The sequence below is a fragment of the Bubalus bubalis genome, chromosome 13 (assembly GCF_019923935.1).
Source record: "Bubalus bubalis isolate 160015118507 breed Murrah chromosome 13, NDDB_SH_1, whole genome shotgun sequence".
Classification (NCBI taxonomy): Eukaryota; Metazoa; Chordata; class Mammalia; order Artiodactyla; family Bovidae; genus Bubalus; species Bubalus bubalis.
Genome location: NC_059169.1, coordinates 10502887 through 10527806, shown reverse-complemented (window position 1 = coordinate 10527806; position 24920 = coordinate 10502887). Strand labels below are relative to the sequence as shown.

The window sequence follows — 24920 nt, the reverse complement described above, 5'->3', positions numbered from 1 at the left end:
GTGACTCTCTCAGCAAATGGGAAGCTGATGGTTTGTGTCCTAGGGAGATACTTAAAATTTCTAAAAGATGTTTTTTTTCACCCTTTGATGAAAATTTCATTCAAGTAATGCTTTCAAGTAGAAATGACCCAAGAAGGCAAAATTATGTATCATTGCTTTTCTCGACTTCCGGCTCCTATCTTAAACTATACTTTGCCCTAAGATGAAAGGTATAGCTAAAGTTCACCGTTAGTGCTGAGTCATTTGTATTTTCTATAGTAGTAATAATAATATTAGTATTAAGAAATTAAAGTTCTACCTTTTTTTCCTGTCCCCTCCAAATAACAAAATTCATGAGAATACTTAGATCCAAAGTAGATAAATTATTGGGGTTTAGTCTTTAGTATCATGGGAAATTTTTAAATTTTATATTAATTGAAAGTTCTAAGGAAATAAAGTTTGATACCCTTCATCCTAGTGTTGGATAAAAAATACTTTACATTAAAAATAATTTTGAAATAATAAAAAATAATAATCTGCTCATATAATCTGTCACTGTAGGGCAGGTAATGATACTTATAACTGCTTTGTTTAAGGAAACTAAAGATATTTTCAAGCTAACAAAATTTGTCTGGCATAGTAACAGCTCCCAGCATAAGAATTAGGACTGTAGATTAATATTAGGGACTCATTAAAATCTGTTGGAAGTAATTTAAACATTCCACATACTCTATGCTCCTGTTTTAATTCCCATAAGCTAAAATATTTCTGCTTCAGCTGACATCATTTCTGAGGTATATATCCACACTACTAATCAAACTTGAGTCTTTCTTCTATCCTTCTAGAAAAATACATTTTGAGATACAATCAGCATGTCATTATGTTAGCCTCAAATTATTTGGTGAAATATTTTAGCCAGGATAAGTCACTCTCATGATTTGTCTTAAATTTGTATTTTCTTAAAAGTTTACATCATTTTGATGTCATTTTTCATAATAATGATTTCAATATTTGAAAATTCTCCATTTAGAACTGAATTAAGTATTGTTTATTTTAAGATATGATTTTAGCAGTTCTTTTGTTATCAACTAAGAATTATGTATAGTATGAAAATTGGATAATTGAAACCATCTCATATTAGTTAATATTAATAGAAACCTTAATTTATATATAAATAAACACATACAACATACATATTTGTACTAAATATACATTCATATATGTATGATACTGTGTATTTTTTCATGTCTATATTCTAAACACAGTGTTAATTTCATCACTTCTTGGGCAAAAATGACAGCTAAAGGAAATAGTCGATTGCTTTTTTAAAATGATTGATAATGCCAGGAAATTCTAATTTAAGAATTTACCATTTCTTTCCAAATAGAGACCCTTATAGAAAAATATGAAAGAATAGCAGAAGATATTAAGAATAGCAACATGTATTAGGTGAGATCAATTTTTAAAGGTACTTTGCTAGAATATTCATATTTCTGCAGTGTCTGGCTGCCAATATGACTTTCTACATTTTCAGTGTTCTAAGCAGTCTGTTTTATTCATATGAAATCTTTAAATGCTTTGGTTTTTGGAAGGATTTTGTTTAAATTTTTCAGTATTTTTTGTTCATTTGCAAGCTGGCTAAAAACCAAGGAAGGAAAAGTCTCTACCTTTAAAATCTAGGTTCCTTTAGTAATTATAAAGGTCAAAAACAAGGTCACTAGCTGACGTATCGACTATAAACAACACGTATGACTGAAACATTCTAACTTCACTCCAGAGAAAGCAATAATTCAGATTAATATGTTTACATTAATGAGCAAATTCTCTACAGGAATATAAATGGGAACTTATATCTTAATAAAGAAAGAAAAAAGAAAGAGGTTTTTTTCCCTCATGTAAGTCTTTTGATCTAGAAAAATCCAAAGAATAATACCCCCTCCCCAGTATTGAAAGCAAGTTATTTTCATAGGTATCTCATTGTGGCTCACACACCTTTCATTTGTGTTTCCAAATGCAGGGCTTTACAAAAGAAATACTGTTTGGTCCAGATGGCCTTCTAGAAGGCTCCCTGAGAGAACTCAGAAGTCTCTCTAGCCAAAAATATTGTTTCCGCTTATTCAAGTGCCAGAAATCCCACTGCCACTCTTTCACACAGATCAAATAAACCATCCAAAGATTTGGTTGTTGTCTTTGTCAAAGGAAAGAGTTGATTCCGCTAATAGACAGCAGTGTGCCCTCCTACACTCATGCACCCCACCACCCACAGCCTTGCCCCATTTATTTGTAAGCAGAAACACTCAAAATCAGAACCGAGTGATTGCCAGTGAAAATGAGAGAGGAAGGGACATCACTCTTCTTTTGAGATGCTTAGTTATTGCATTTCTCCATTTATTTCCTTGTTCATGAAAATCTTTAGAACTATATGCCATACTTTTGACTTTTAAAAAGTCAAATTCTTAGAAAGTTGAGTCTGCCTACGATGACTTTAAGGTTGATCTGATTAACAACAAATTGCATTTAAATCAAGGCAATACACTTTTACTGCTGATCATATCATTGTTTCATGCAGGTTTAGTGGCAAGTGGCTGGCTTAGTGTTAGAGGATAAGAGATTTTGTATGTAGGTTAAATCTGATGATTTTTCAGGTTGTTTCATCCTTAATTTATAACACATTCCTAAAGGTATTTTAATCAAAATACTTCTCTTCTGGCTTATATTTTTCAGGATTTTTTTTTCCTTGCTTAATTTCAATTGAAAACAATGTAATTCTGTTGGATGAAATCTCAGAAAATCTTCTAGTTAAATCCTTTCAGTTTACAACTTAAAAAATACACCGAGACCCAATAAGGGTTTGGAAGTTACCCAAGGTCACTCACACCCAAGGTGGTGATCCAGCCCCTACCAGAAATCGGGGCTCACTTTGTCACTAAAGATATGAGCAGAATTAACTTAAATCTGGTTTCAATTTGGTCACGATGAATCTGCACGCTAATGACCAAAACTAGATAGAGCTTTAAAAAGTATTCACTCAGAAACAAAATGTGAATTTGATTAGTTCAGATTAGAATCTTTTTCTTCGTCATACACTCCTTTTTTTTTTTTTTTTTTTTTTTTTTTAACATGAGCAGTAAGTGATGAGAAAAGAAAGAGCACTGAAAATCCATGTAACTTCCCAGCTATTATTCCCCACGTGGCTCCCTCCTTATCAATTCTGTCTTGGCTGTGTCCGCCTGCCCTGCCCTAGAAAGACATCTTGGCTCTGATCACTGCAAACCTCATTCTGTTTTATTAGTCATTCGATCTCCTAAGCTAGGTTGGAAACTCTCAGAGCTAGACTGGGGCCTTTGGTAAAGAGGCCCTGTCTGACCCCGAGCTGGGTTTCATCTCACTCAAAGGACAAGTTCCCAAAGTCCTGTTCTCAGTTACGCCTGTGGTTGCAGAAATACACCGTGTGCCTTTGAGCTCCTTTAAGAGCAAGAACCAAGCAAGGGCCATGAAAGGGTGGCTTTACTCTGGAACATCTTTCTCTCTCATTCCCTCTTATGAGACTTCTCCCTCTCAGGATGTGCGGGTCTGCGTGTGTTTCTGTGTATGTCCTTCCTCTGCCTTCCCTGCTCCCTTTCCGTGGATTCTTTTTGGTTTTCTCTTTTTCTGTATCTCTCTCTCTTCCTTTCTTGCCACATCATCTCCACCACCCCCACCCCTGTCCCCTGGCTTCTCTCCTTCTGCTGATTATACTAGAGAGGTTCCGAGCACTCCTTTGATATTTTGTGATGCTTATTAAAGAATTATTTAATTATTTTTAATATTAAAAGCAGACAAATCGAGCTTTTATTTTACTAAAAAATAGAAAGCAAGAGTTTCTAGAATTCTCTTTTTTTTTTCAACTTAGTGGACCTCAGTGAAAAAAAAAAGTGGGGGCATTTCTTACCACTAGCCCAGAGAGTAAAGAATTTTCCCTATTGTACATCCTCCTGCAGCATCTTAGAAATCAATACACAATACACATTTAGTAAATACTATTTAGCTAGCTGGTTTCTAAATTTCTGACAGTGCTAAAAAGAAATTATTCGTTGTACTTTTTAACAATATATATGAAAAAAAACCCAATATATATGATACTGGCATTTTTCCCCTTCTAGAAAAATTGAAAGAAAAATTTTTCACTAATTATTTCATCAGTTATTATTCATCATTTATATTTTAGTAAATGCTTTAAAATTTAAAGTGCCTTCTAGTTAATGTTAGTTTGTTTAGATTATTTTCCAAACAAAGAATAAGACTACAACATATAAAATAGAAGAAGTTTAAAATTATTGGTCTTAGCTTCAAACTGCTATAAAATGGCCTTCATTCTCTGCTTTTCTCAGTAATATCAGCTTAAATTTGACATAAAATATTAAATGCAAGGTATTTCCACATTTATCTCAGTATTAAAAAATAAAATATTTTCCAACAAGATATTTAGTTTCAAAAAAATCTGAGCAGTGATAGTTGCAGAATTCTATGTAATTAGTAAAAGTCAACGAATTATATACTTAACAATGGGTGAACTTTATGGTACGCAAATTATACCTCAATAAAGCTATTTTTAAAAAACAGAAAATTAAGCACACCCTCTAATTTGCTGGCAAATGTGGAAACTCCTTTAGATTGCAATATGCTTATAAATCCAATTGTTTCACCTCGGTAGGTGGCCTTCCATGTGGCATAGTTGTCCTGATTTTTCCAAATTTCCTTATCAAAAGATATTTAAATCCTTCTTGATTCCTGTCCTCATCATTCTGCCTGAATATTTTAAAAGATAAAGCTTGTTGCCTACATTTAGTGGGTTCTGAGAAGAATCTTAGAAACAGAAGGCGCCTTTGGTCTCCCTGTCTGTCTGTGAAGTAAAGAGGCTCTGGTCCACGGAGACACTCCATCTGGGCAAGTAGACAGCTCAGGACAGGTCACGTATTAAGATAATTGACCCAAACATTCACCTCAGCTCTCCTCCCTACTGTTCAGCCACCTCTACCTTCCCTTCCAAATTCATCTTCCAGATCTTCTGCTAATTCTTTACTTCACCAGTTTCCTAAAACTATGGGCAGAGTCTCAGATTAATCTTACCAATGTCCAACACATGCGTGTTTCTACTTCCTGTATAGAGCTCAAGCTAAATGATTTCATGCTTCCTTATTAAGAAGCAAAATGTTAATGATAATCTTCATTTTACATCCACTCAGTTCCCATGTTCCCAAGAATTTCCTCTTTTTATGCTATACCTTTCCTTTTCCTGCTTACCAGCTACTGAAAACTGTACCGTTTGACCAAAGCCTCAAGCTTATAAATATATGCTTAGAAATCCATTTGTTTCACTTTGGTATGTAGTTTTCCATGTGGTATATACTTGGCCTGATTTTGGTTCCCAACTTCTGGTCACCTGCCTTTGATTAGAACCTCCTCCAGCAGATATTCTAAGTTTCTTTTTTTTTAATTGTTTAAAACGCATTTGCTTTCAAATACTGGTTCTGTGTCAAATACATAGCACCTCTGAGTCTCATTTCTTACAGGGACAAATCAGTCTGTGATTTATAAGAGTTTAGAGGGAACAGGGAGCTTTGGGGAAGGGAGAGTCATCCTCTGCTCATACATGTCCTAGAACGCGGATGACTCTCAGAACCTTTAAAGCTAGTCTGGAATCTTCAAATCTGGTCATAGTGCGATGCTCTGCTCCTCCCTGGCCCTTCCTGGGATAAACCGGATGACACTTTCTCTGACTAACAACGGCAGTAGCGGTGACAGCCGCAGCTTGGTGGCAGGGGGCCTGGAGGTGGACACAGCCGCAGGTGGAGCTGGCCGCCCTGATGACGGGAGCGGCAGCGGCGCGCTGGGGGTGGGACCGCAGCCGTGGTGACAACGTTGGCAGCGGTGGTCGCAGTCGCAGCTCCCACGCACTGAGAGCCTGTCGAGTGATGCACATCCTTTTATTTAATCCTCACAACAACCCTACAAGGGGTAGGATCATCATCCCCATTTTACAGATGAAGACATCGAGGCTCAGATCACTCCAAGCTAGGAGAAGGCAGAGCCTGGATTCACATTCAGGTTGGTGGGCTTCCCTGGTGGTTCAGTGCTTAAGAATCCACTTGCCAATGCAGGGGACCTGGGTTTGATCCCTGGGTCGGGAAGATCCCCTGAAGAAGGGAATGGCAACCCACACCAGTGTTCTTGCTTGGAGAATCCCATGGACAGAGGAACCCGGCGGGCTGTGGTTCATAGGGTCACACAGAGTCGGACATGACTGAAGCGACTTAGCGTGCACACACTGCCAGTGCAGGGGACACAGGTTCAATCCCTGATCGGGGACGATCCCACATGCTGCTGCAAGGCAAGTAAGCCCATGGGCCACAGCTACTGAAGCCTACATGCTCTACAGCCAGGGGCCCGAAACCTGAGAGTCGCCTGTGCTGCGGGCAACTAGAGAAAGCCCCCACACTGCAAGGAAGAGCCTGTGCGCTGCAACACAGACCCAGTGCAGGAAAAAAAACAAAAAAAAATTCAGGTGGAGCTGAGCAGAAAGCCCATATTCCTAGCCACTCTTTGTGCATGGCTGTTTGTTTCAGCCTCAGGCTCCTGAGTTCCACTGAGAATGTGCTCACCCGGGCAGCTGCCCATTTCTGTTTGGTGGAAAGTCACAGAAGGGCCACTTGAATGGACAACCTGCACGCCCTCTTGGGCAGCACTGACCTGGCTGTGGACCTGCAGTGGGGGCGTACAGACCCCTTCATCCCACTCTCCAAGGAGGGTTCTCTGCTCTTCAAGCCAGACACCTCCAGGGGAAGACAGGAGGGAGGCTGGGAGGACTAAGGACAGAGCTTCTCCACGCTTTTCCACCGTTTAGAACACAGAAGATAAACCTGACAGGCTGCTCAGGGTGCAGGATTCCTAGCTCTGGACACCCCCTCTGAGGCCATGCTCCGAGGCAGGGGCAGAAGGGATCCTCTTGCAGCAGTTCCACAGGCCTGCATGGTCACTGTATTTCCCAATCAGGCACAAAATGAACCCCCTTCAAATATTCCAACTGCTAACATTCTTATGAATTATTTAAAGGGCCTCCCCATCAAATGCTAAGGAACATCACCCATCAGAATCTCGGTGCCAGCAGTAATGACAGATCAGCCCAATGTGAACTGCCCATGTTGAGTGACTTCAGCTGAGCTTTTAGAAATTTCAGGTGGAGATAAACGAGCATCTGCAAATTCTCTGGTCATAGGAGTAAATGGCCATTGAATTTTAATTCAAAATATTAAAATACCTATCAAATAAGCACTCCAATTTAAAGTGTTTAAAAAAAGAAAAACATGTTTTCTATTTCCCAAGTCTTCAATAGTATTCTTTCATTGCCCATGGCAGTTTTAAAAGATGTTTATCCATAACACAAAGGGTTACTGATATTCAGAAGCACATATAAGGATCAAATGTCACCTCCTTTAATCCTTCTTACAAATGCTTCGGGTATTTAAGGACTTAAAATGTCATTCACATTTTTATTATTGAATTTTTTTCTCACTGAAAATATCCTTTGGTGTTTCTGCCGTCATAATAATTATTGTTGAGAGCTTCCAAGTGGGAACTCTGAATGAAAGCACATTGTATTTCAGTTGTTCCCAAGTCAGTTATTAAAATCATGTTTTCACATATTTGTTTATCTGGACCTTCTCTGTATAGCATTAATCTTTTCAGCCTCATTTCAAGTAATGATATCTCTGAAATAACACTTTAGACATTTTTTATGTCACATCTAAATTTTAAAATACAGTATATGTAAAATGTATATTAAATTTTTGGACATTAATTTTTCTATAATCATCTTAGGTACCATAGTTACCAGTTGCAGTTTGAAGTATGCTGATTAGTGGGAAGAGTTTGAGATTTGGGGTGAAAAACCCTAGATTCTAGCCCTGTCCTACTCATGTTTGTGACCCCATGGACTGTAACCCCCCAGGCTCCTCTGTCTATGGAATTCTCCGGGCAAGAATACTGGAGTGGGTTGCCATTCCCTTCTCCAGGGGATCCTCCTGACCCAGGGGGAACCCGGGTCTCCGGCATTGCAGGCAGATTCTTTACCATCTGAGCCACCAAGGAGTTCCTTTAAAAAGATATATATTTTTTACAGATACAAAGATTTACCTTTGTATCTGTAAATCAAATTGTTGGATCCCTAGACTATCGTAGAACAGAGGGAAAATTACTCAGAATAAAGGAAAAAAGTGCTTTAACTTCCTCCCCTTGGGGTCCAGGGATGAGTGAGTCTTGGGTCTGCCAGGGCAGGCAGCGAGAACAGAGGGAGTCCTGTGGGTTGCAGTCTCACTGCATTAAGCAGAGACTGAGTCCCCTGTGCTTTGTCCTGGGGGAAGTCTGTTATCCCTCTTCCGGATGGCTTTCACTGATGTGAGAGTAGGCTCTGGCTCCTCAGGCCCTGGAGAAACCCCTTCATCAGTAGACTGAGCCAGTTAGCTTATACTGTGGTCCTTCATAGTGCTTGATCTGTTGAGTCACTGGTGACCAGAGGCATAGGGAGCAGAGGACACAGAAGGCCAACCCCACTCACACATCTGGATGCACTGCTCCACTTCTCCCACCCCTCTCTTGACCTTCAGTGGGCATCCCTAACCTTCTAAAGCTGACCTTCAAAGTTCGGGTTCCCCCACAGCCCTTCCCAGGCCAAACCACCCCATTTGATGGCTCTTTCTGTAGCTTCTAATCCCTTAAGCACCACGTACAGATGGACTCGCTTGCACTTTTAACGGTAGGTCATTTGCACGAGTTAACCTGACCCCAACCCAGCATCGCATTTGTTTTGGTCTATCCCTGTGTCCTACTGGAGGCTCAGCCAACTCACCAGGGAGTATCACCAGGCCAGGGAAGGATCACATGGAACAAAGACACTTGCAGATAAAGGAGAGCAGAAAGGTAAGGTTGATCCTGTCTTCCCAAGTCATTCTCCCCACAGAAGAGCCAAGCTTCACTCAAAACCTTGTTTTGGATGCTGGGGACTCAAAGATATAGGAGACCCTGTTTTCAAGGGCTTCCCAGTGAGAAAGAAGGCACTGTAAACAAATAGTTAAAGTAGAGCATGCCGCTGCTGCTGCTAAGGCACTTCAGTCGTGTCCAACCCTGTGCGACCCATAGACGGCAGCCCACCAGGCTCCTCTGTCCCTGGGGTTCTCCAGGCAAGAGCACTGGAGTGGGTTGCCATCTCCTTCTCCATAGTAGAGCGTGACAAGGGTTATGACAAGAGTGGGTGTGAGGGAAGGAAGGAGAGAAATGAGCCCAACCAGGGAAGTCTAGAAATGCTTCACAGACATGACATCTTTCTGTCGTCTTGAAGTATAAGCAGCAGTTTGCCAGACAGACAGGGAAAGGACCATCACATCAGAGAGCAGAGCCTGTGGGAGGGGTGCACGTGAACCTGGGGGTGTGTGTGTGTGTGTGTGTGTGTGGACTGGCAGGAGACAAAGCCAAGAGCAGAGGCAGGGTGTGGTCTCATCACAAGTGCTAAGGAGGTTGCACTTGATTCTGTAAGTCCAAAGGGAGACAAAGCAAGGCTTAAGGAAGTGGATGATCTTATCTGATATCCTAGAAAAATAACCTCATGGTCCCAGTTAGGAAGACGCAGCTCCCCTGTGAATGTCCCAGCACTCTCTCAGTGAGACCCCTGCTAGCCAGCCTGGGGGCTGACAGCCTCCCCACTGAACTTCGGGTGCCTGGTACACCCAAGCTCAAATCCTTACCCATTAACCAAATTGTGAGGGGACCCAGGCCATCCTAGGACCTGTCCAAGGACTCCAAGTGTGTGATAGGATGAAAGCTCGGGGAAGAAAGAAGGAAACAGTGCCCATCAGTGTCTCTCTGAGAGCATCGTTCCCCCATCGAGGGGTATCAGGAACAGTTAAGTTTGGGAGTAAGGAAGAGCTATGTGATGGGACGTCAGGGCTGGGCCTAAGAGATTTTAGCAAGAAGAAGACACAAGCAAGACCACAAATTTCATAGTGGTCAACGCTGACTAAAAGTTGTAGGAATTCACTAGGAACCGTAGTGAGGTAAATAATTCACTGGGCATAAGACTTAGCCTACCATAGAAGGCATCACAGCATTGTAGAGCAACTAAGCTCCAATAAAAGTTAATTTAAAATAAGAGACAGCATCATAGAGGAAAAAAGAAAGTGTTACTCTGAAAAAAGGACTATAACAACTGAGCTCAAATATTATTATTAATTCTGACATAAGCAACGCCATCATGGGAATGTGCCAAAGAGAACTCCCTGAATGCCCAAAGAAGTTATTGGAAAATACAGTGAGTAGGGAAAGAAGAAGATTCATTTATGGATGCTAGAAAATTACTCTTTTAGTACTCCAGAGAAAAAAAATTTGCAAGTGCTAAGTGCCAGAAATGCAAAATATGTGACTCTTCCCCATACATACGATTACTGCTGTCAGCAGCATCACCCATCCTTTTGCCATCAAATTGTAAGTCAGATTCTCCCCCCTTGAAGAACATCAGGGTCTAATAACATTCATGTTACTTCAGTGCCTATCTCACCACCAGGCAATGACCCAGATGTTAGAAAACCTACAGCCCAATAAATAATTGTTTCCCGTCCTATGCAGATAACAACTATGCTAAGGGGATACTGCTCTTCACTGGCAGGAGGCTGAAGCCGTTTACATGTGTATAGAAAGATGCGCCACAGTGGCCGACTAGTGATTTATTACAACAAATAACTCAATAGGTAATGGCTGAACAAAAGCTGTTGTGCACAGAGCCGAAGCCCCATGGCAGCTCTAGGGGCAAACGCATGGCACTGGGGGGAATCATTAGGGGGAGTCACTAGGTGCAGAGCATCATGTCTAAGTCAGCAGTGCAAACTGGCAGACGTGGTCCTGACCGGGGAGAAGGGCAGCCTTTCCAGGCGTCGGATCTCTTTGCTCACCACACTGGCTTTTTCTCTAATTCTTGTTGCATTGTATGGCACCTGCATCTCTTGAGAGCAAAGGTGGAGTTGTACCCATGTCAAAGCCAGCCTAACTATTGCTACCCAGAAGAGCTAAAACATGGAGCTTCTCAAACTTCAGTGAACATTCAAATCATCAGAGGGCTCCCTGCCAACGCCCAGACCTTCAGCATGAAACCTCATCGGATGGAGCCCAAGAGTCTGCATTTTAACAAGCGGCCTCCCCACCAGATGATTCTGATTTGGGTGGCCAGGCAACCCACCCAGAGAACAACCCACAAATGTGGGCCTGGAGCTCACACTTTGCATCAAATAGAGTTAGGTATTATCCCAGCTCTGTACTTAAGAGCTACAGGGCAGACTCACAGAAGTTTCTTTGTGCCTCAGTTTCCTCAGTTATAATATGGGGATGGATACATCCTCATAGAATCAGAGTGGCCAGGGGATGGAGGAAGGGTAATGGGGACTAGCTGTCTGATGGGACTGAGTTTCACTTTTGCAAGATGAAGAAGTTCTCAAGGTCTGTTTGCACAGCAGAGTGAATCTACCTAACCCTACTGGCCCGCACACTTAAAAATGGTTAAGATGGTGAACTTAGGTTATTTGTTTTTACTACAATTGAAAAAGGAAAACAATTTGTTAATTGTTGTGGGTCACCGTACCTACTTCACGGGATTGTTGAGAGCGTTACAGGAAATAAAGCATGTCAAGGGCCCGGCACAGTCCGGGGCTAGGAGCTGCTCAGGAAATTAGAGCTATTATTGTTGCTGTACCAAAACACTGGTGACTCAGATGATAAAGCATCCGCCTGCAATGCAGGAGACCCAGGTTCAATCCCTGGGTCAGGAAGATCCCCTGGAGAAGGATACGGCACCCCACTCCAGTTCTTGCCTGGAAAATCCCATGGATGGAGGAGCCTGGTGGGCCACAGTCCATGGGGTCGCAAAGAGTTTGACACGACTGAGCAACTTCACTTTCACTTTCTTTCTTTCTTTCTTGTTGCTGTAGTGATGGTTATTAAGGTTTTTAACCAAGAATGTTGTCCAGCTGCTAAGTCATGCCTCACCCTTTGCGAACCCATGGACTGCAGCATGCCAGGTTACCATGAATGACTTACTACTTAAAGGCTTTTTTTAAATTAATTTATTTTTTTATTGAAGGATAATTGCTTCACAGAATCTTGTTGTTTTCTGTCAAACCTCAATATTAATCAGCCTTAGGGACACATATATCCCCTCCTTTTTGAACCTCCCTCCCACCTCCTGCCCCATCCCACCCCTCTAGGTTGATACAGAGCCCCTGTTTGAGTTTCCTGAGCCATACAGCAAATTCCCGTTGGCTATCTATTTTATAGATGGTAATGTAAATTTCCATGTTACTCTTTCCATACATGTCACCCTTTCCCCATGTACATAAGTCTGTTCTCTATGTCTGTTTCTCCATTGCTGCCCTGTAAATAAATTCTTCAGTACCATTTTTCTAGATTCTGTATATATGTGTTAGAATACAATGTTTATCTTTCTCTTTCTGACTCTTAAAGGCATTTTTAAACCAAATTATAGCCCAACTCTTCAAGCTGATGGACGTTCCGTCTTCTTTTTATGTATTTATTTATTTGTAGCTGTACTGGCGCTGGCACCCACTCCAGGACTCTTGCCTGGAGAATCCCAGGGACAGGGGAGCCTGGTGGGCTGCAGTCCATGGGGTCGCGAAGAGTCGGACACGACTGAGCGACTTCACTTTCCCTTTTCATTTTCCTGCATTGGAGAAGGAAATGGCACCCCACTCCAGGACTCTTGCCTGGAGAATCCCAGGGACGGGGGAGCCTGGTGGGCTGCAGTCCATGGGGTCGCGAAGAGTCGGACACAACTGAGCGACTTCACTTTCACTTTTCACTTTCATGCATTGGAGAAGGAAATAGCAACCCACTCCAGTGTTCTTGCCTGGAGAATCCCAGGGACGGGGGAGCCTGGTGGGCTGCCGTCTGTGGGGTCGCACAGAGCCGGACACGACTGAAGCGACTCAACAGCAGCAGCAGCAGCACTGGATCGTGCAGGCTTCTCTCGTCGTGGTGCGCAGAGCTTCTCATTGCGGGGCCTCCTCTTGTTGCAGAGCTTTCAGCAGTCGCGGCGAGTGGGCTCAGTAGTGGCAGCTCCTGGGCTCTAGAGCACAGGCTCAGTAGTTGTGACGCTTGGATTTAGTTGCTCCTTGGCACGTGGGATCTTCCCAGATCAGGGACTGAACCCATGTCTCCTGCACTGGCAGGCAGATTCTTCACCACCGAGCCACCAGGGAAGCCCTACCACTTCTTTCCAGAATGGTCCACCAATTTCTCAGAAACGCATTGAGTTGTGAAACCAAAACTTATCTATAGTCACTCATTTAGGAATGTTTCAAACCCTACCCACAAATGCAAATAGCTTTTGACAATCTTCAGTGTTCTGAATCTTGACCAGCACACTATTCAACTTCACTTGTACATCCCTGTGTTGAAAAACCAACCATGGGCTTCTCTGGCACTCCAGTGGTTAAGATTCCACACGTCCACTGTATGAGGCACGGGTTCAATCCCTGGTAAGGGAACTAAGATCCCACATGTCTGCCCAGTATGCTCAAAAAACGAAAAAGACCAACCATATTCTAGGTTGATACACAAAAGGAGGAGGATATTCATACTAGGAAGCCTGATTCTTAACACTAAAACCCTCAATTTTCAGAGATGAAGGACACAAAGAAGAAAAATGTTAACTTTTGTTTTCCAGCTTAACAAAGGTAGTCAAACAAAATCTGCCACCATAAAAGAGAGAAATGATCTCCCTGTCTTGAAACTACGTGAAATACTTTGCATCTCTGATGTGCACACAGAATTCAAAGCAGATTCAGGGAACGTGGCGTAGACCCAAAGCCATCACCTTGATTCTCTGTGCAGCATTATGATTTCATGTGCATCTATGCTAATTTCATCTCTCCAGCCTATTATTTAAGCATTCGCAGGACAGATGTGCTGTTTTACAGGGCCGTAATCCACTCGGTAGGCGGATAACCAGGAGGCCTTTGGTCTTCATCACTTACACCAATAAGAAAACTAGATGATTGCCTTGTAAAGCAGCATGAGCCCCACGCCCTGATTCCACCTGTCACACTAACCCACAGAGTATCTTACAACTTCTAACCAAATTCATCACGGTCACAGAGATGATCAAAATTAGCTCCAGGTTGAATGAAATTAGGCAAAGACCAAATCTGGGGGTACAAATAGTAAAATGGGCAGGTTGGAAAATGACTTCACGGTGTAGGGTTTTAGGCCACACAGGTGTTCATCTGAATCAGATTTCTAATTCCAAGGCTTAGAAGGCTAGGCACTGGGGAGGATTCTAATCCTAATGACTTTTAACTCTCTCTTGATTAAAAAATAAATTTCATGACAGAAGCCAACACAATATGGTAGAGCAACTGTCCTCCAATAATTTTATTTTGTTATATATTTCTCAGTATTGTATGATTATAATTGTTGATCAGTAATTAAATTTCAGAGTCACTGCTAAGGATTCCCTGCCAGTTTTTTTAACCTTCATTCTGCGTATAACTCTATATTATTATAAGGGGTGAGGGTTTCCAGGGAGCCCAAGAGACCATCCTGGAAGTCTTGAAAAATGACAGTGTTGACTGTTGAGGGGTGGTACTTGTAAAATCCACAACTGGAGGGCAGTATATATGAATGGCAGTATATACCAATCAGAGTCATTACATTGCCAAAAAAGGTCTGTATAGTCAAAGCTATGGTTTTTCCAGTAGTCATGTATGGGTGTGAGAGTTGGACCATAAAGAAGGCTGAGCACTGAAGAATTGGTGCTTTAGAACTGTGGTGTTGTAGAAGACTCTATAGAGTCCCTTGGACTGCAAAGAGATCAAACCAGTCAGTCCTAAAGGAAATCAACGTTAAATGTTCACTGAAAGAACTGATGCTGAAACTGAAGCTCGAATAATTTGGCCACCTGACACAAAGAGCCAACTCATTAGAAAAGACCTTGATGCTGGGAAAGTCTGAGGGCAGGAGGAGAAGGGGATGACAGAGGACGGGATGGTTGGATGGCATCACTGACTCAACGGACATGAGCTTGAGCAAGCTCCAGGAGATCGTGAAGGACACAGGAGCCTGGTGTGCTGCAGTCCATGGGGTCAGAAAGAGTCAGATGCGACTGAGCCATAAACAACAACAATATACGAATGGACCATTCATGAGGGCTGTCATTGCTCCAACTACTTCCAGGTCCCAAAAGACCACCCGCTCCCCACTCACATTCACAAACTTACCAACAGAAAGAAAAGGAATTAAAAAGAGCTACGATTATGGAACTTCCTGCTGGTCCAGTGGCTAAGACTCTGCGCTCCCAATGCAGGGGGCCCTGGGGTTCCATCCCTGGTCAGGGAACTAGATTTCAAATGCCGAAACTAAGACTCAGCACAGCCAAATAAATAACGTGAAAGTGAAAGTGTTAGTTGCTCAGTCGTGTCGGACTCTTTTCAACCCCGTGGACTATAGCCCACCAGGCTCCTCTGTCCATGGGATTTCCCAGGCAAGAATACTGGAGTGGGTTGCCATTTCCTCCTCCAGGGGATCTTCCCAACCCAGGGATCGAACCCAGGTCTTCTGCATTGCAGGCAGATTCTTTACCATCAGAGCCATCAGGGAATATTTTTGAAAAAAGAAGAGCTATGACTGTAAGCGGCAAAAAGAAGTGATTAAAAGAACATGGATAACAAGACATTAACTTCAGGCTGTGGGCATGCTGCTTCTGTCCATTTAATTCTTCTTTTCTCTGAGGCACTAAGTAAACTACTTTGTCCTCTTAACATGTGAGTCTGTAATGAAGGCTTGGGGTTCTGAGACCCGAGTACTAGCCCCAGCTCTAACTTTTCCTAGTGAAGTGACCTTGGAAAATCAAGTTAACGTCTTTGGGCCTCAGAGTCCTCACCTCGAACAGGACTGAGATCGTGTGATACATTCAATAAGTATTTACAAAAGGTTAAAAAAAAAAAAAAGTGAGCCTTGGGGGACTTCCCTGGTGGTCCAGTGGCTAAGACTCGACACTCCTAATGCAGGGGGTCGGGGTTTGATCCCTGGTCGGGGAACTAGCACATAGCACATAGCACAACTAAGACCCAGTGCATCCAAATAAATAAATAAGAATATATATTTTTTAAAAAAGTGAGTCTGTAAAATGGGGATAAACCAAGAGATTGCAGGTTCTTTCCAGGCTCACCATTCAACAGAGCTATGATTTCTTCGTTACAGACTCACGGCCCCTGTCACTTTAATCCTTTTCTGAAGAATGTGTACTGACAGACAGAGGGATCTCTTTTTACCCAGTGCAGTTCTACCTTCTGTCTTCCCATCACATGGTAGTGCGACCCCGCAATTAGGTTACAGCAAGAAGGAAGCATTCTCCCGTTAATCTGACCGTACAATTATTTACTCCAACAACAATCAGTTGCCAGAGTGTATTACTGTTTTCACACTCCTATGCAATATTTCAAAAAGCACATAAGGAAGTATTTACATTTTCCTTCCACCCTTGTTTTCTGCTTGATTTCAAGAGTTAAATGAACAGTTTCCAATATCTTGTGTCTGATGGTTTTTCCTCTCCATTAAAACGCTGAAGGGTTTTTTTTTTTTCCTCCCCCTCTTTAGGAGGAAGAAAAGAAGTCTGTCCCCTGTAATTTACTTTGGCTTTCTCAAAAGTTGGGTAGGAAAGTCAGTATAATTCAGGTGGAATCTGAAATGTTCTTGTCGTACAAGTGTGCGCAGAAAGGAAGCCTATAATTTCCGAGCATTCTTTCAGGAAGTTTGTATTCTCTGTCTTCCAGGGAGCCTTTACTTTCCGAGGGAGTATGATCGACATGCCATTACTGAAGCAGGCCCAGAACATTGTTACGCTTGCCACATCCATCAAGGAAAAATGATCTGCTAAATGAAGCTCTCATCAGGTGGGCCGAACATATACAGTGGTTTTTCTTAAAGACAAACCATTATACTCAAGGCAACTTCTTAGTATGCTGGATTGGAGCCTTTCCCCGTTTCAGTTCATGTTAATCACATTTTTTTTTTTTTTTTTTTTTGTTATCTCACTGGGGCCAGTTATTCCTCTAAAAATGAACTTTCTTCTTTTTGGTTCCAAGTGTGTGATTTTAGTGTTCATGGATGTGTTCCAAGTTTGGACTTCTGATTTCACAGGCAGATAAAACAGTGGGGAGAGATGGGCTATGAGTGAAAGTTAAGTCTTTAACAAAACATATTTTTCCTGAATACGTAAACTCCCTTCACCCTGCTGATGTTAAATGTTTCCCACATTGTTCATTGTTCACACAACACCGTAAATAATTTTTAAGAAAGGCCAACCTTTTTAAAAATAACAACTCAATGAAGGGATGGTGTTTATTTCACTAGTAACCTGGTAAAACAACAGAGATGGCATAGAAAAGTTAAGGACCATACAGGTTTATATAGATACCTTGTAAAAATAAATCGTCAAAACTGATTGCTTTCATCTCCACCCTCTTCCCCAAAATGAAACCTCCCTCTCCTCAGACTGCTAGGTGGTGACTCTGAAAGCCTTCATCCTGGGCGAATGCTTTTGGGTCAACTGTTACCAGCAATTAAAATATAAATGTGCAGAAACACAAGACCATCCATTCTCTCCCTTTATTTCCCTGTTTAACTGTTTGCCATTGAGGCCATCTCCCCGCCGTAAACGTACGGCTGGGACAGGGCCTCCTCAGCAATAAACTTGTAGCCTCTGAGAAGACACAACGCCTCCGAGCTGGTGCATATGGTCCCCTGTGAGATTTGCATCACATTAGAGATGCGGCTACAGGTCATATGGGTGGTGTGGTTAACGGGCTTAGTAAAGCTGTTTTGAAGAGGTTAACCCAGCTTGTAGTAAGGGTAAATAAACATAACAACCAGCCATTCTTCCCTATTCAGCATGTGCTCTTATATTGAAGGCTAAAGGGTATTGAAGCCGCGAAGGATCAACTTGTGTTTGCCAGAGGACGCCAATGAAATTTGAAACACCAACAATCAGAGATTTTGTTTCTGCTCCTCATTAAATCATGAGCTTTTGTGTGGAGACTCCGGACGACTGTTCTTTAAGAAATTAACAGAATGGGAAGTTTTAAACTCTACACCAACCTTTTCATGACCTACACAGCAGCAAAGCTGCCACTCTTAGACAAACACCGCGGGGAAGGCTGTTCTGTTTATTTAAATTTGTAAATAGAAAACACTTGTTTTGTTTTTTTTTTTTTTTTTCATTTTCATTTTTCACTCTCTCCTATGCCCTTTTTATCTACTATGTGGCCCCTACCATGTGCCCCAACCAGGGGTTTGCTTTTCTCCTACCTCTTCCAGCTCCTCCAGAGACCCCGAGAGGGGAGTAGGGCTGATGGTTATATACAAGGAAAGGCACCATGGAACCCAAGCGAAGTGGGAGAGGCCCACAAGCGGTCACACAGCATCCACCACCAGGGCAGGGCAGTTGCCACAGACATGCAGAGGAATGTGATCCAGGCTGGGCAAGTCCTAGGAAACATAGGCTTAAGACATGAACTAATATTCTCCCCAACATGGGACAGGAGGAGACATCATCTCTTAACTGAGATGGGATGTGCTTGGCTGGTGTCCACTTGGGGAAAAAAAAAGGTGGGAACCTGCTTCCTCCTTCCTCAGAGGGGCTGCAAGGATGAAGGTGGGGTCTCAGCCAACTTGGCGGTGACCAGCCTGCAGCCAAACTGGGCTTCAGGACTTCGGACAGTGGCAGTGGGCAGCAGTCACGGAAGAAGCCATCCCCCCCAACCTATTGAGCAGCTGTGCCCACCGAGGCTGGCTGTCAGTGTGCGCAGGGTAAATCATAACCTGTGGTTTAAAAACCACGATTTTTGTGCAGCTGGAGCCCGCTTCTCAGAACACTGAAATCCAGGAGGACTGCTTGGAGGCAGAGGGAGGCTTCCTTTGATTTTGTCCTGCAGTATAACACCATCAGGATATCAAAAGCACTTGTTCAGTCGTTCAGGTGTGTCTGACTCTGTGATCCCATGGACGGCAGCACGCCAGGCTTCCCTGTCCTTTACCATCTCCTGGAGTTTGCTCAAACTCATGTCTATTGATCCGTGATGCCATCCAACCATCTCTGTTATCCCCTTTTCCTTTTGCCTTCTATCTTTCCCAGCATCAGGATTTTTTCCAGTGAGTCGGCTCTTTGCATCAGGTGGGCAAAGTATTGGAGTTTCAGCTTAAGCATCAGTCCTTCCAATGAATATTCAGGGTTGATTTCTTTAGGATTGACTGGTTGGATCTCCTTGCAGTCCAAGGGACTCTCAAGAGTCTTCTCCAACACCACAGTTCAAAAGCATCAATTCTTTGGTGCTCAGCCTTCCTTATGGTCCAGCTCTCACATCCATACATGACCACTGGAAAAACCATAGCCTTGACTATGCGGACCTTTGTCAGCAAAGTAACATCTCTGCTTTTTAATATGCTGTCTAGGTTTGTCATAGCTTTTCTTCCAAGGAGCAAGTGTCTTTTAAATTCACGGCTGCAGTCACCGTCTGCAGTGATTTTGGAGCCCAAGAAAATAAAGTCTCTCACTGTTTCCTTTGTTTCCCCATCTATTTGCCATGAAGTGATGGGACTGGATGCCATGATCTTAGTTTTCAGAAGCATACGCAGAGCCTGTCTTAAACAAAAGAAGATAATAAAAGCCTTTCTTCGTCCTTTCTACAGGCAGCCCCCATTTCAATGCAGCTACCCTGCCCATCCTCACAGGTTGGTCCAGATTAACCTCCCCCTAGCCCCAGGTTTTGACAGCATGAAAGGGAGACATCCTCATTTTCACCCCTGTTACATAGGCACCCCCAAACCTGATAGGTGGGCCTCCTGGAAACTGGGGGTCCCTGAGAGCCAAGGCCCCCACTCTAAGGGACCCCAGAGGCCAGGGCAAAGGCATGCAGACATCGAGAAAAGCAATGATCTAAGCAGGATCTCCAGGTGGTCCTTAGAGCCAGGCCTGGCGAGGTCTTCCCCACCGCCATCCCCAGTGGGATCACAGGTTCAGACTTCAGGCCATATTGGACTAGTCACCACACCCTTCATCTCAAACCACACTTTGTTCCAACAAAACCACTTTGTTTTTTAAGTCTCCCTAAGTATCAGATTTATCATCTTTCTCATAACCCCAGGGTCCCAGTCAGGGTAAGCTCATGACACCAGGACCTACTCGATTCAAAAATCTGGGCCAAGGTCCCCACTCTCTGAGCACATACTTTAATGAGGGACCCAGAAGAGGGCTGAGTCAGTGTCAAGGAAGAACAAAGATGTTGGGAGGCTAGAGGTATCCCCACTGTTTTCATACCCACTTCTCTTTGGTGCCTCCGTGGGTTAAGGTCATAGAGGGTGGGTAACGGGAGCTGGTGAGCCCACCCCGCTTGGCACATGACAACGTCCAACCTGGGAATTCCTCCCATCTAGGCATGGACTGGCTAACAGAAGAGAACCTTGCAGTAATTTGATTAATTAAAAACCATACCTGTTTCTATTTTGTGCAGCTCATCACAAGCTGCTTTGCCATATTACCCCCCTGTTATTAATTCTTGGGGGCTAAATTATGGGTAACACTATTAAAACATTATCAGAACTAATGAGAAACAATTACTTAGAAAATGAGCCAGGACAAGATTGAGTTGAGAACATCAGTGGTGATCACCGCAGATTAGTTTAATAAATCATCAGGTGTAAGGCAAGACTGACTGTATGTATGCAAAGCCCCGTCACGGGGAAATGAAATTGAGATTTTTTTTTGCATAATTTTTTCATTAATCTCAATAGGACCCGCGTGGTGTAGATTGTTTTATCCCCTAATACCTTGCCTGAGGGGGGGTGCCCAATAATGTCTTCATTGTTTTTCTGAGGTCTTAATGACAATCTGTGACAACCTCATTTTAATGTATAGAGGATTATATCAGTACAATCATGTTTTATTGAAATGGTGAGGGGGACTCCAGCCGAGTCAGGTACAAGTTGGGAAGTTCCTGGACATCAGATTTACAAGTATTGAATCCCCAGCTGCCTGAATATCCTCTCCTCCAGGGACTGACTGGGAAAAGTGTCTTCTAGAACCAAGACTTGCCGCTGCCAGTTTGAATTTCAAAGTAACTCCTTGCCTGGCATATTTTGCTGAGTAAATGGAACAGACCATGTAGGGTTTTCTTTTTCTCTTCTAAAACATGCGTGTTATTATCATGAACACCTCAGCCCCTAATAATTCTTTGGGACGTCAGGAAAATGATCTTCAACAGGGAGGATGAATTTTCTAGTGATGTCTTGAGAGCAGTTAATACACGTTTTTTCTTTTGAAGGCATTCTGCTTTTTTTATCTTGGAAAGCTAAGTGTCTTCCGTTTTGATTTTGATTTTTTACCTCTGGTACTTGGAAGGCAGTTGATGCTACGAAAGGGGCCCTCAGAGTAACAGCAGGATCTTGTGCCTGCTAATGCTGCGGACGGTCACCGAACCTTCTGTAACCGCAAAGCCCGAGCCCCAGGCTGGCGGACACTGTCCTCCCGGCGCGAGACCCATCCCCGCGAGGTTTCCACGTTGCAACTTCGGGGGAAAGTAATTGGCAGACTTCAGCATTAAAATGTTAAAACCTTAGTCCTTCTTTCCGCACTTTATTTTAAATCGGAATGGGGGGAGGGGTTAAGAGAATGAACAAAATGGAAAATAAAAGACCTTAGTACCTGAAAGCCGGCGCGGTGGGAACGGGCAGCTTTTTACTGCTCTGTGACGAATGGTGGTGGTGGTGGTTAGTTGGTTTAAATTCCAGTAACTATTTAGCAGCATATTTCCTTACGAATCTATAAGAGCAGCCAGCGACGAAAAGAAAGTGATTTGTAGGAGGAAACCGAAATCATCGTTAGCCCCTTCCGATCGAGCACAGATTTAGCTAAACGGGCTGAAGCCTGCAGAATGTTTCTTTACAATTTTTAATGTTTTACAAAATCTTCGAGGATTTGTTTGTTGCTCACGCATTTTTTTTTTTTAATTTTGATTTTCTTCCACTCTAAGCGACCCGCTAGGTTTTACCGTTTGCATCTTGCGACGGGAAGGGCGGCCCATATTGCCCCGTCGGAAGGACCTGCGCGCGCGGGTCGACCGCGCGCTGAGTCCGCGTCCCCGCCACCCGCGCTTCCCGAAGCCTGAGGTCCGGGCGCACGGCGCGGGGTCCGACCGGCGGGGCCCGGCCGGCGAGGCCCGGCCCGCGCGGTGGCCGCTCACGAGGCTGCGCCGTCGGGCCGGCGGGCGGGGCGGGGGCGCGCAGTGGGCCGGGACCGCGGGCCGCCCCGAGCCGGCGAGCCCGTCGCGCAGCCCCGCTGCAATGGTGGCAGATCAAAGGCTGCCCCGTGTCCCCGCGGAGCCCGGACAATCCCGCGCCTTTGTGCGCTGTTGCTAGGAGCCCAAGAAACTAAGAGACAGTGTCAGGAGCATGTTAATCAGACTCGTTACAGTGCAACAATAACGTCTCTCTCGGGTCTCCCAGGCCCCCGCGCGCCCCCGCCGCACCCCGCGCACAGGCCCGACACCTGCGCGGGGCCCTCGCGCCCGCCCCGGGGACCCGCCGGCCCCTGTGCCCTCCTCCCAGGTCGGCGCCGCGGCCGGGCGCCGGGACGGGGCCCTGGGGGTCCTGCTAGCGCCAGGCACGTCGCTGGGTCCAGGGGTCCGTGACCGAAGCCCGGAGCCCTGAGCCTGCCCAGCGCGGAGCCCATCCCTAACCGGGGGACCCTTGCCCGATCGGGGTCCCCTTGCTTTTCAATCATTGCAGGGGGTGGGAGGGACTGCCCTCTTATTAAGCACGATATTAGAATCAAGAGAAAAAGGAACATTCCCTTTCAGAGAGCTTTTTAGTGACTTGCTTCAGAAGCCTCTTTTTTGATTTTCTTATCAGATTCCATAGAGGATACTTTGAGTGATAATTCCGAGTTTCTGGAAGAAAAATAACCCAACCTTTGCAAAAGGTAAAGATTCCTCATAACTTTTTCGAGAGAATCACTTCATTCATTCACTTATTCATTCAACAAACACCTCTTGAGCCCGACTGGATGCCAGACAGCTAGTCTGAAAGCCTCAGGACTGGTTCTGGACGCACTTTTCTTTTAAAATTAAAATGTCCTTCTGTGAAGTGAAAAAAGGAGTAAAGGCATAAAATAATGTCAAATGTCAAAACAGAAAGAAGTGCCAGTGGCTACGGTGCGATTTAAGCATCTGAAGCCTCTGAAAAACCACACGCCGTATGCTTTGAAAACCAGCCACTTTTCCCCCCAACTATTTCATCTCCTTCTCCCCAATTCTTTTGGCCCCTACAAGTGCAGCCAGGCTGCAGTCCTGACACCAGAGTCCTGCCTGAGGTCTGAGGAATGAAGTCAGCCTTTCCGCATGTTTGTAAACAGCCTGTCAGATTTGCTAAGAGATCAAACACTCTGGGTCTTGGCCCCATTCTGCCCTTGGCCGGACACCGGGAATTGGAAAGCTGCGCTCAGTCTTAGGGCCGAGTTTGGCCAACTCAGGGTGTTTTTCTCCGAGTTCTTGTTCGGGAATCAGAACACACGTTCAGGAAGGGCAGAGGGGACCAGACTTCTTGGAGCATCACTGCCAAACCCTGAATCAAAGGCAAAGCTTCTCATCACCAGGAAGAACCACCCAGGCTCAGATCACCTGTGCCTACCTATTGACCCCAGGGGGGAATCCTGCAACTGCATCAGACTTCTCAGTTGCTCAGAATCAATTTCTCTGTCATACTGTGTGCAGCATGTAGACATAGAGAAAATGAGACATGGTCCCAGAGGTTAGTCTAAGCCTTAGAAGGAACTTCACAGATCCCCTTCATTATATCAGTAAGAGAGTTGATACACTGAACACCAGAGAAGACCAAACACTGACTATATCCCAACGTTAAAGTATCTAGCTAATGCTGATGTATGGCAGAAACCAACACAATACTGTAAAGCAATTATCTTTCAAGTTAAAAATAAGTACATTTCTTAAAAAAACAAAACAAACAAACAAAAAAATACCTAGCTAAGGAGGTGAACTCAGTGAAAAGAAAGCTGGGTGTTCTTTGTTTTTGTTTTTTGTCTACATAGTGCCACATAGCTGGTTTGGGTTTTGTTTTGACTTGAAACAATCCATCCAGTTGCTCTGGTGATTCAGACACAGAAAAAGAGTCCAGAGAAAACTGAACGTTCCATCTGACATAGCTTTGTGGTGTGGAGACTTCCTTCAGAAGACTACGCACTCTCAGCATCTTAATTTTTTTTTCTTTTTAATGGGCTCTTTTGGGTTCCATGGAAGGAAGAACGTTAAACCAGCATGAACTTCTAGCTTAGAATCTCTGGGGAAACTGTGTTAATAATGCAAACTCCCAAATTCGGAGAGGAACACATCCTTTTCCTCCTTGGAATTTCCAGGGACTGGAATTCAGGCAGCAGCTTCCAGGGCCGCTCTGTGATGCTCTTCCCAGCGTGGTGTGAGGGAGCACCAGCTACCAGGACCCTTGCCGGCATTCCCACACCAACCCAGCAACACGCTGCCTGCCCCCGGGGGGCCCTGGCCACTGGGCAGCTGGACTCTGTCTGCCTGGTTTCAGGGCCTGACACTCGAGTGCAAAGGCTGTGCACGAGCCGTCACCCCTGCCTCGCCATGGTACCCAACAAACTCCTAACCATTTTGCAGGACGCAGCTTAAAGAGCACTTCTGTGAAGTCTTCCCAGCTCCCCAGAGACAACGTACTGGCCCTCCCCCAGTTCTCCACTGCGCTGGGTCAAGAGCTCTGTTGTAATACTTTGTGTGCTGGGGTGGCTGGGTGTCCCCGAATCGGCGTGGGGCGCTGAACAA

The 24920-nt window shown here is 44.1% G+C and overlaps 1 protein-coding gene across 6 annotated transcripts in view; it reads left to right on the top strand.

The window, feature by feature from the left end:
- CLYBL (citramalyl-CoA lyase) overlaps positions 1 to 21683 on the top strand; it is a 233515-nt gene extending 211832 nt beyond the window's left edge. For 2 of the 6 annotated variants that reach the window (XM_044927104.2, XM_025262635.3), the window contains 2 exons: positions 16845 to 16964; positions 17982 to 18108. In XM_044927104.2, coding sequence (XP_044783039.1) covers positions 16845 to 16940 — 96 coding nt within the window. In that variant the 3' untranslated portion in view covers positions 16941 to 16964; positions 17982 to 18108. Of the gene's footprint in view, positions 1 to 16844; positions 16965 to 17961; positions 18109 to 21456 lie in introns of those variants that run through there. The other 4 variants (XM_044927103.2, XM_044927102.2, XM_025262636.3 and 1 more) reach the window with 4 other exon arrangements.
- The last annotated feature ends 3237 nt before the right edge of the window (positions 21684 to 24920 follow it).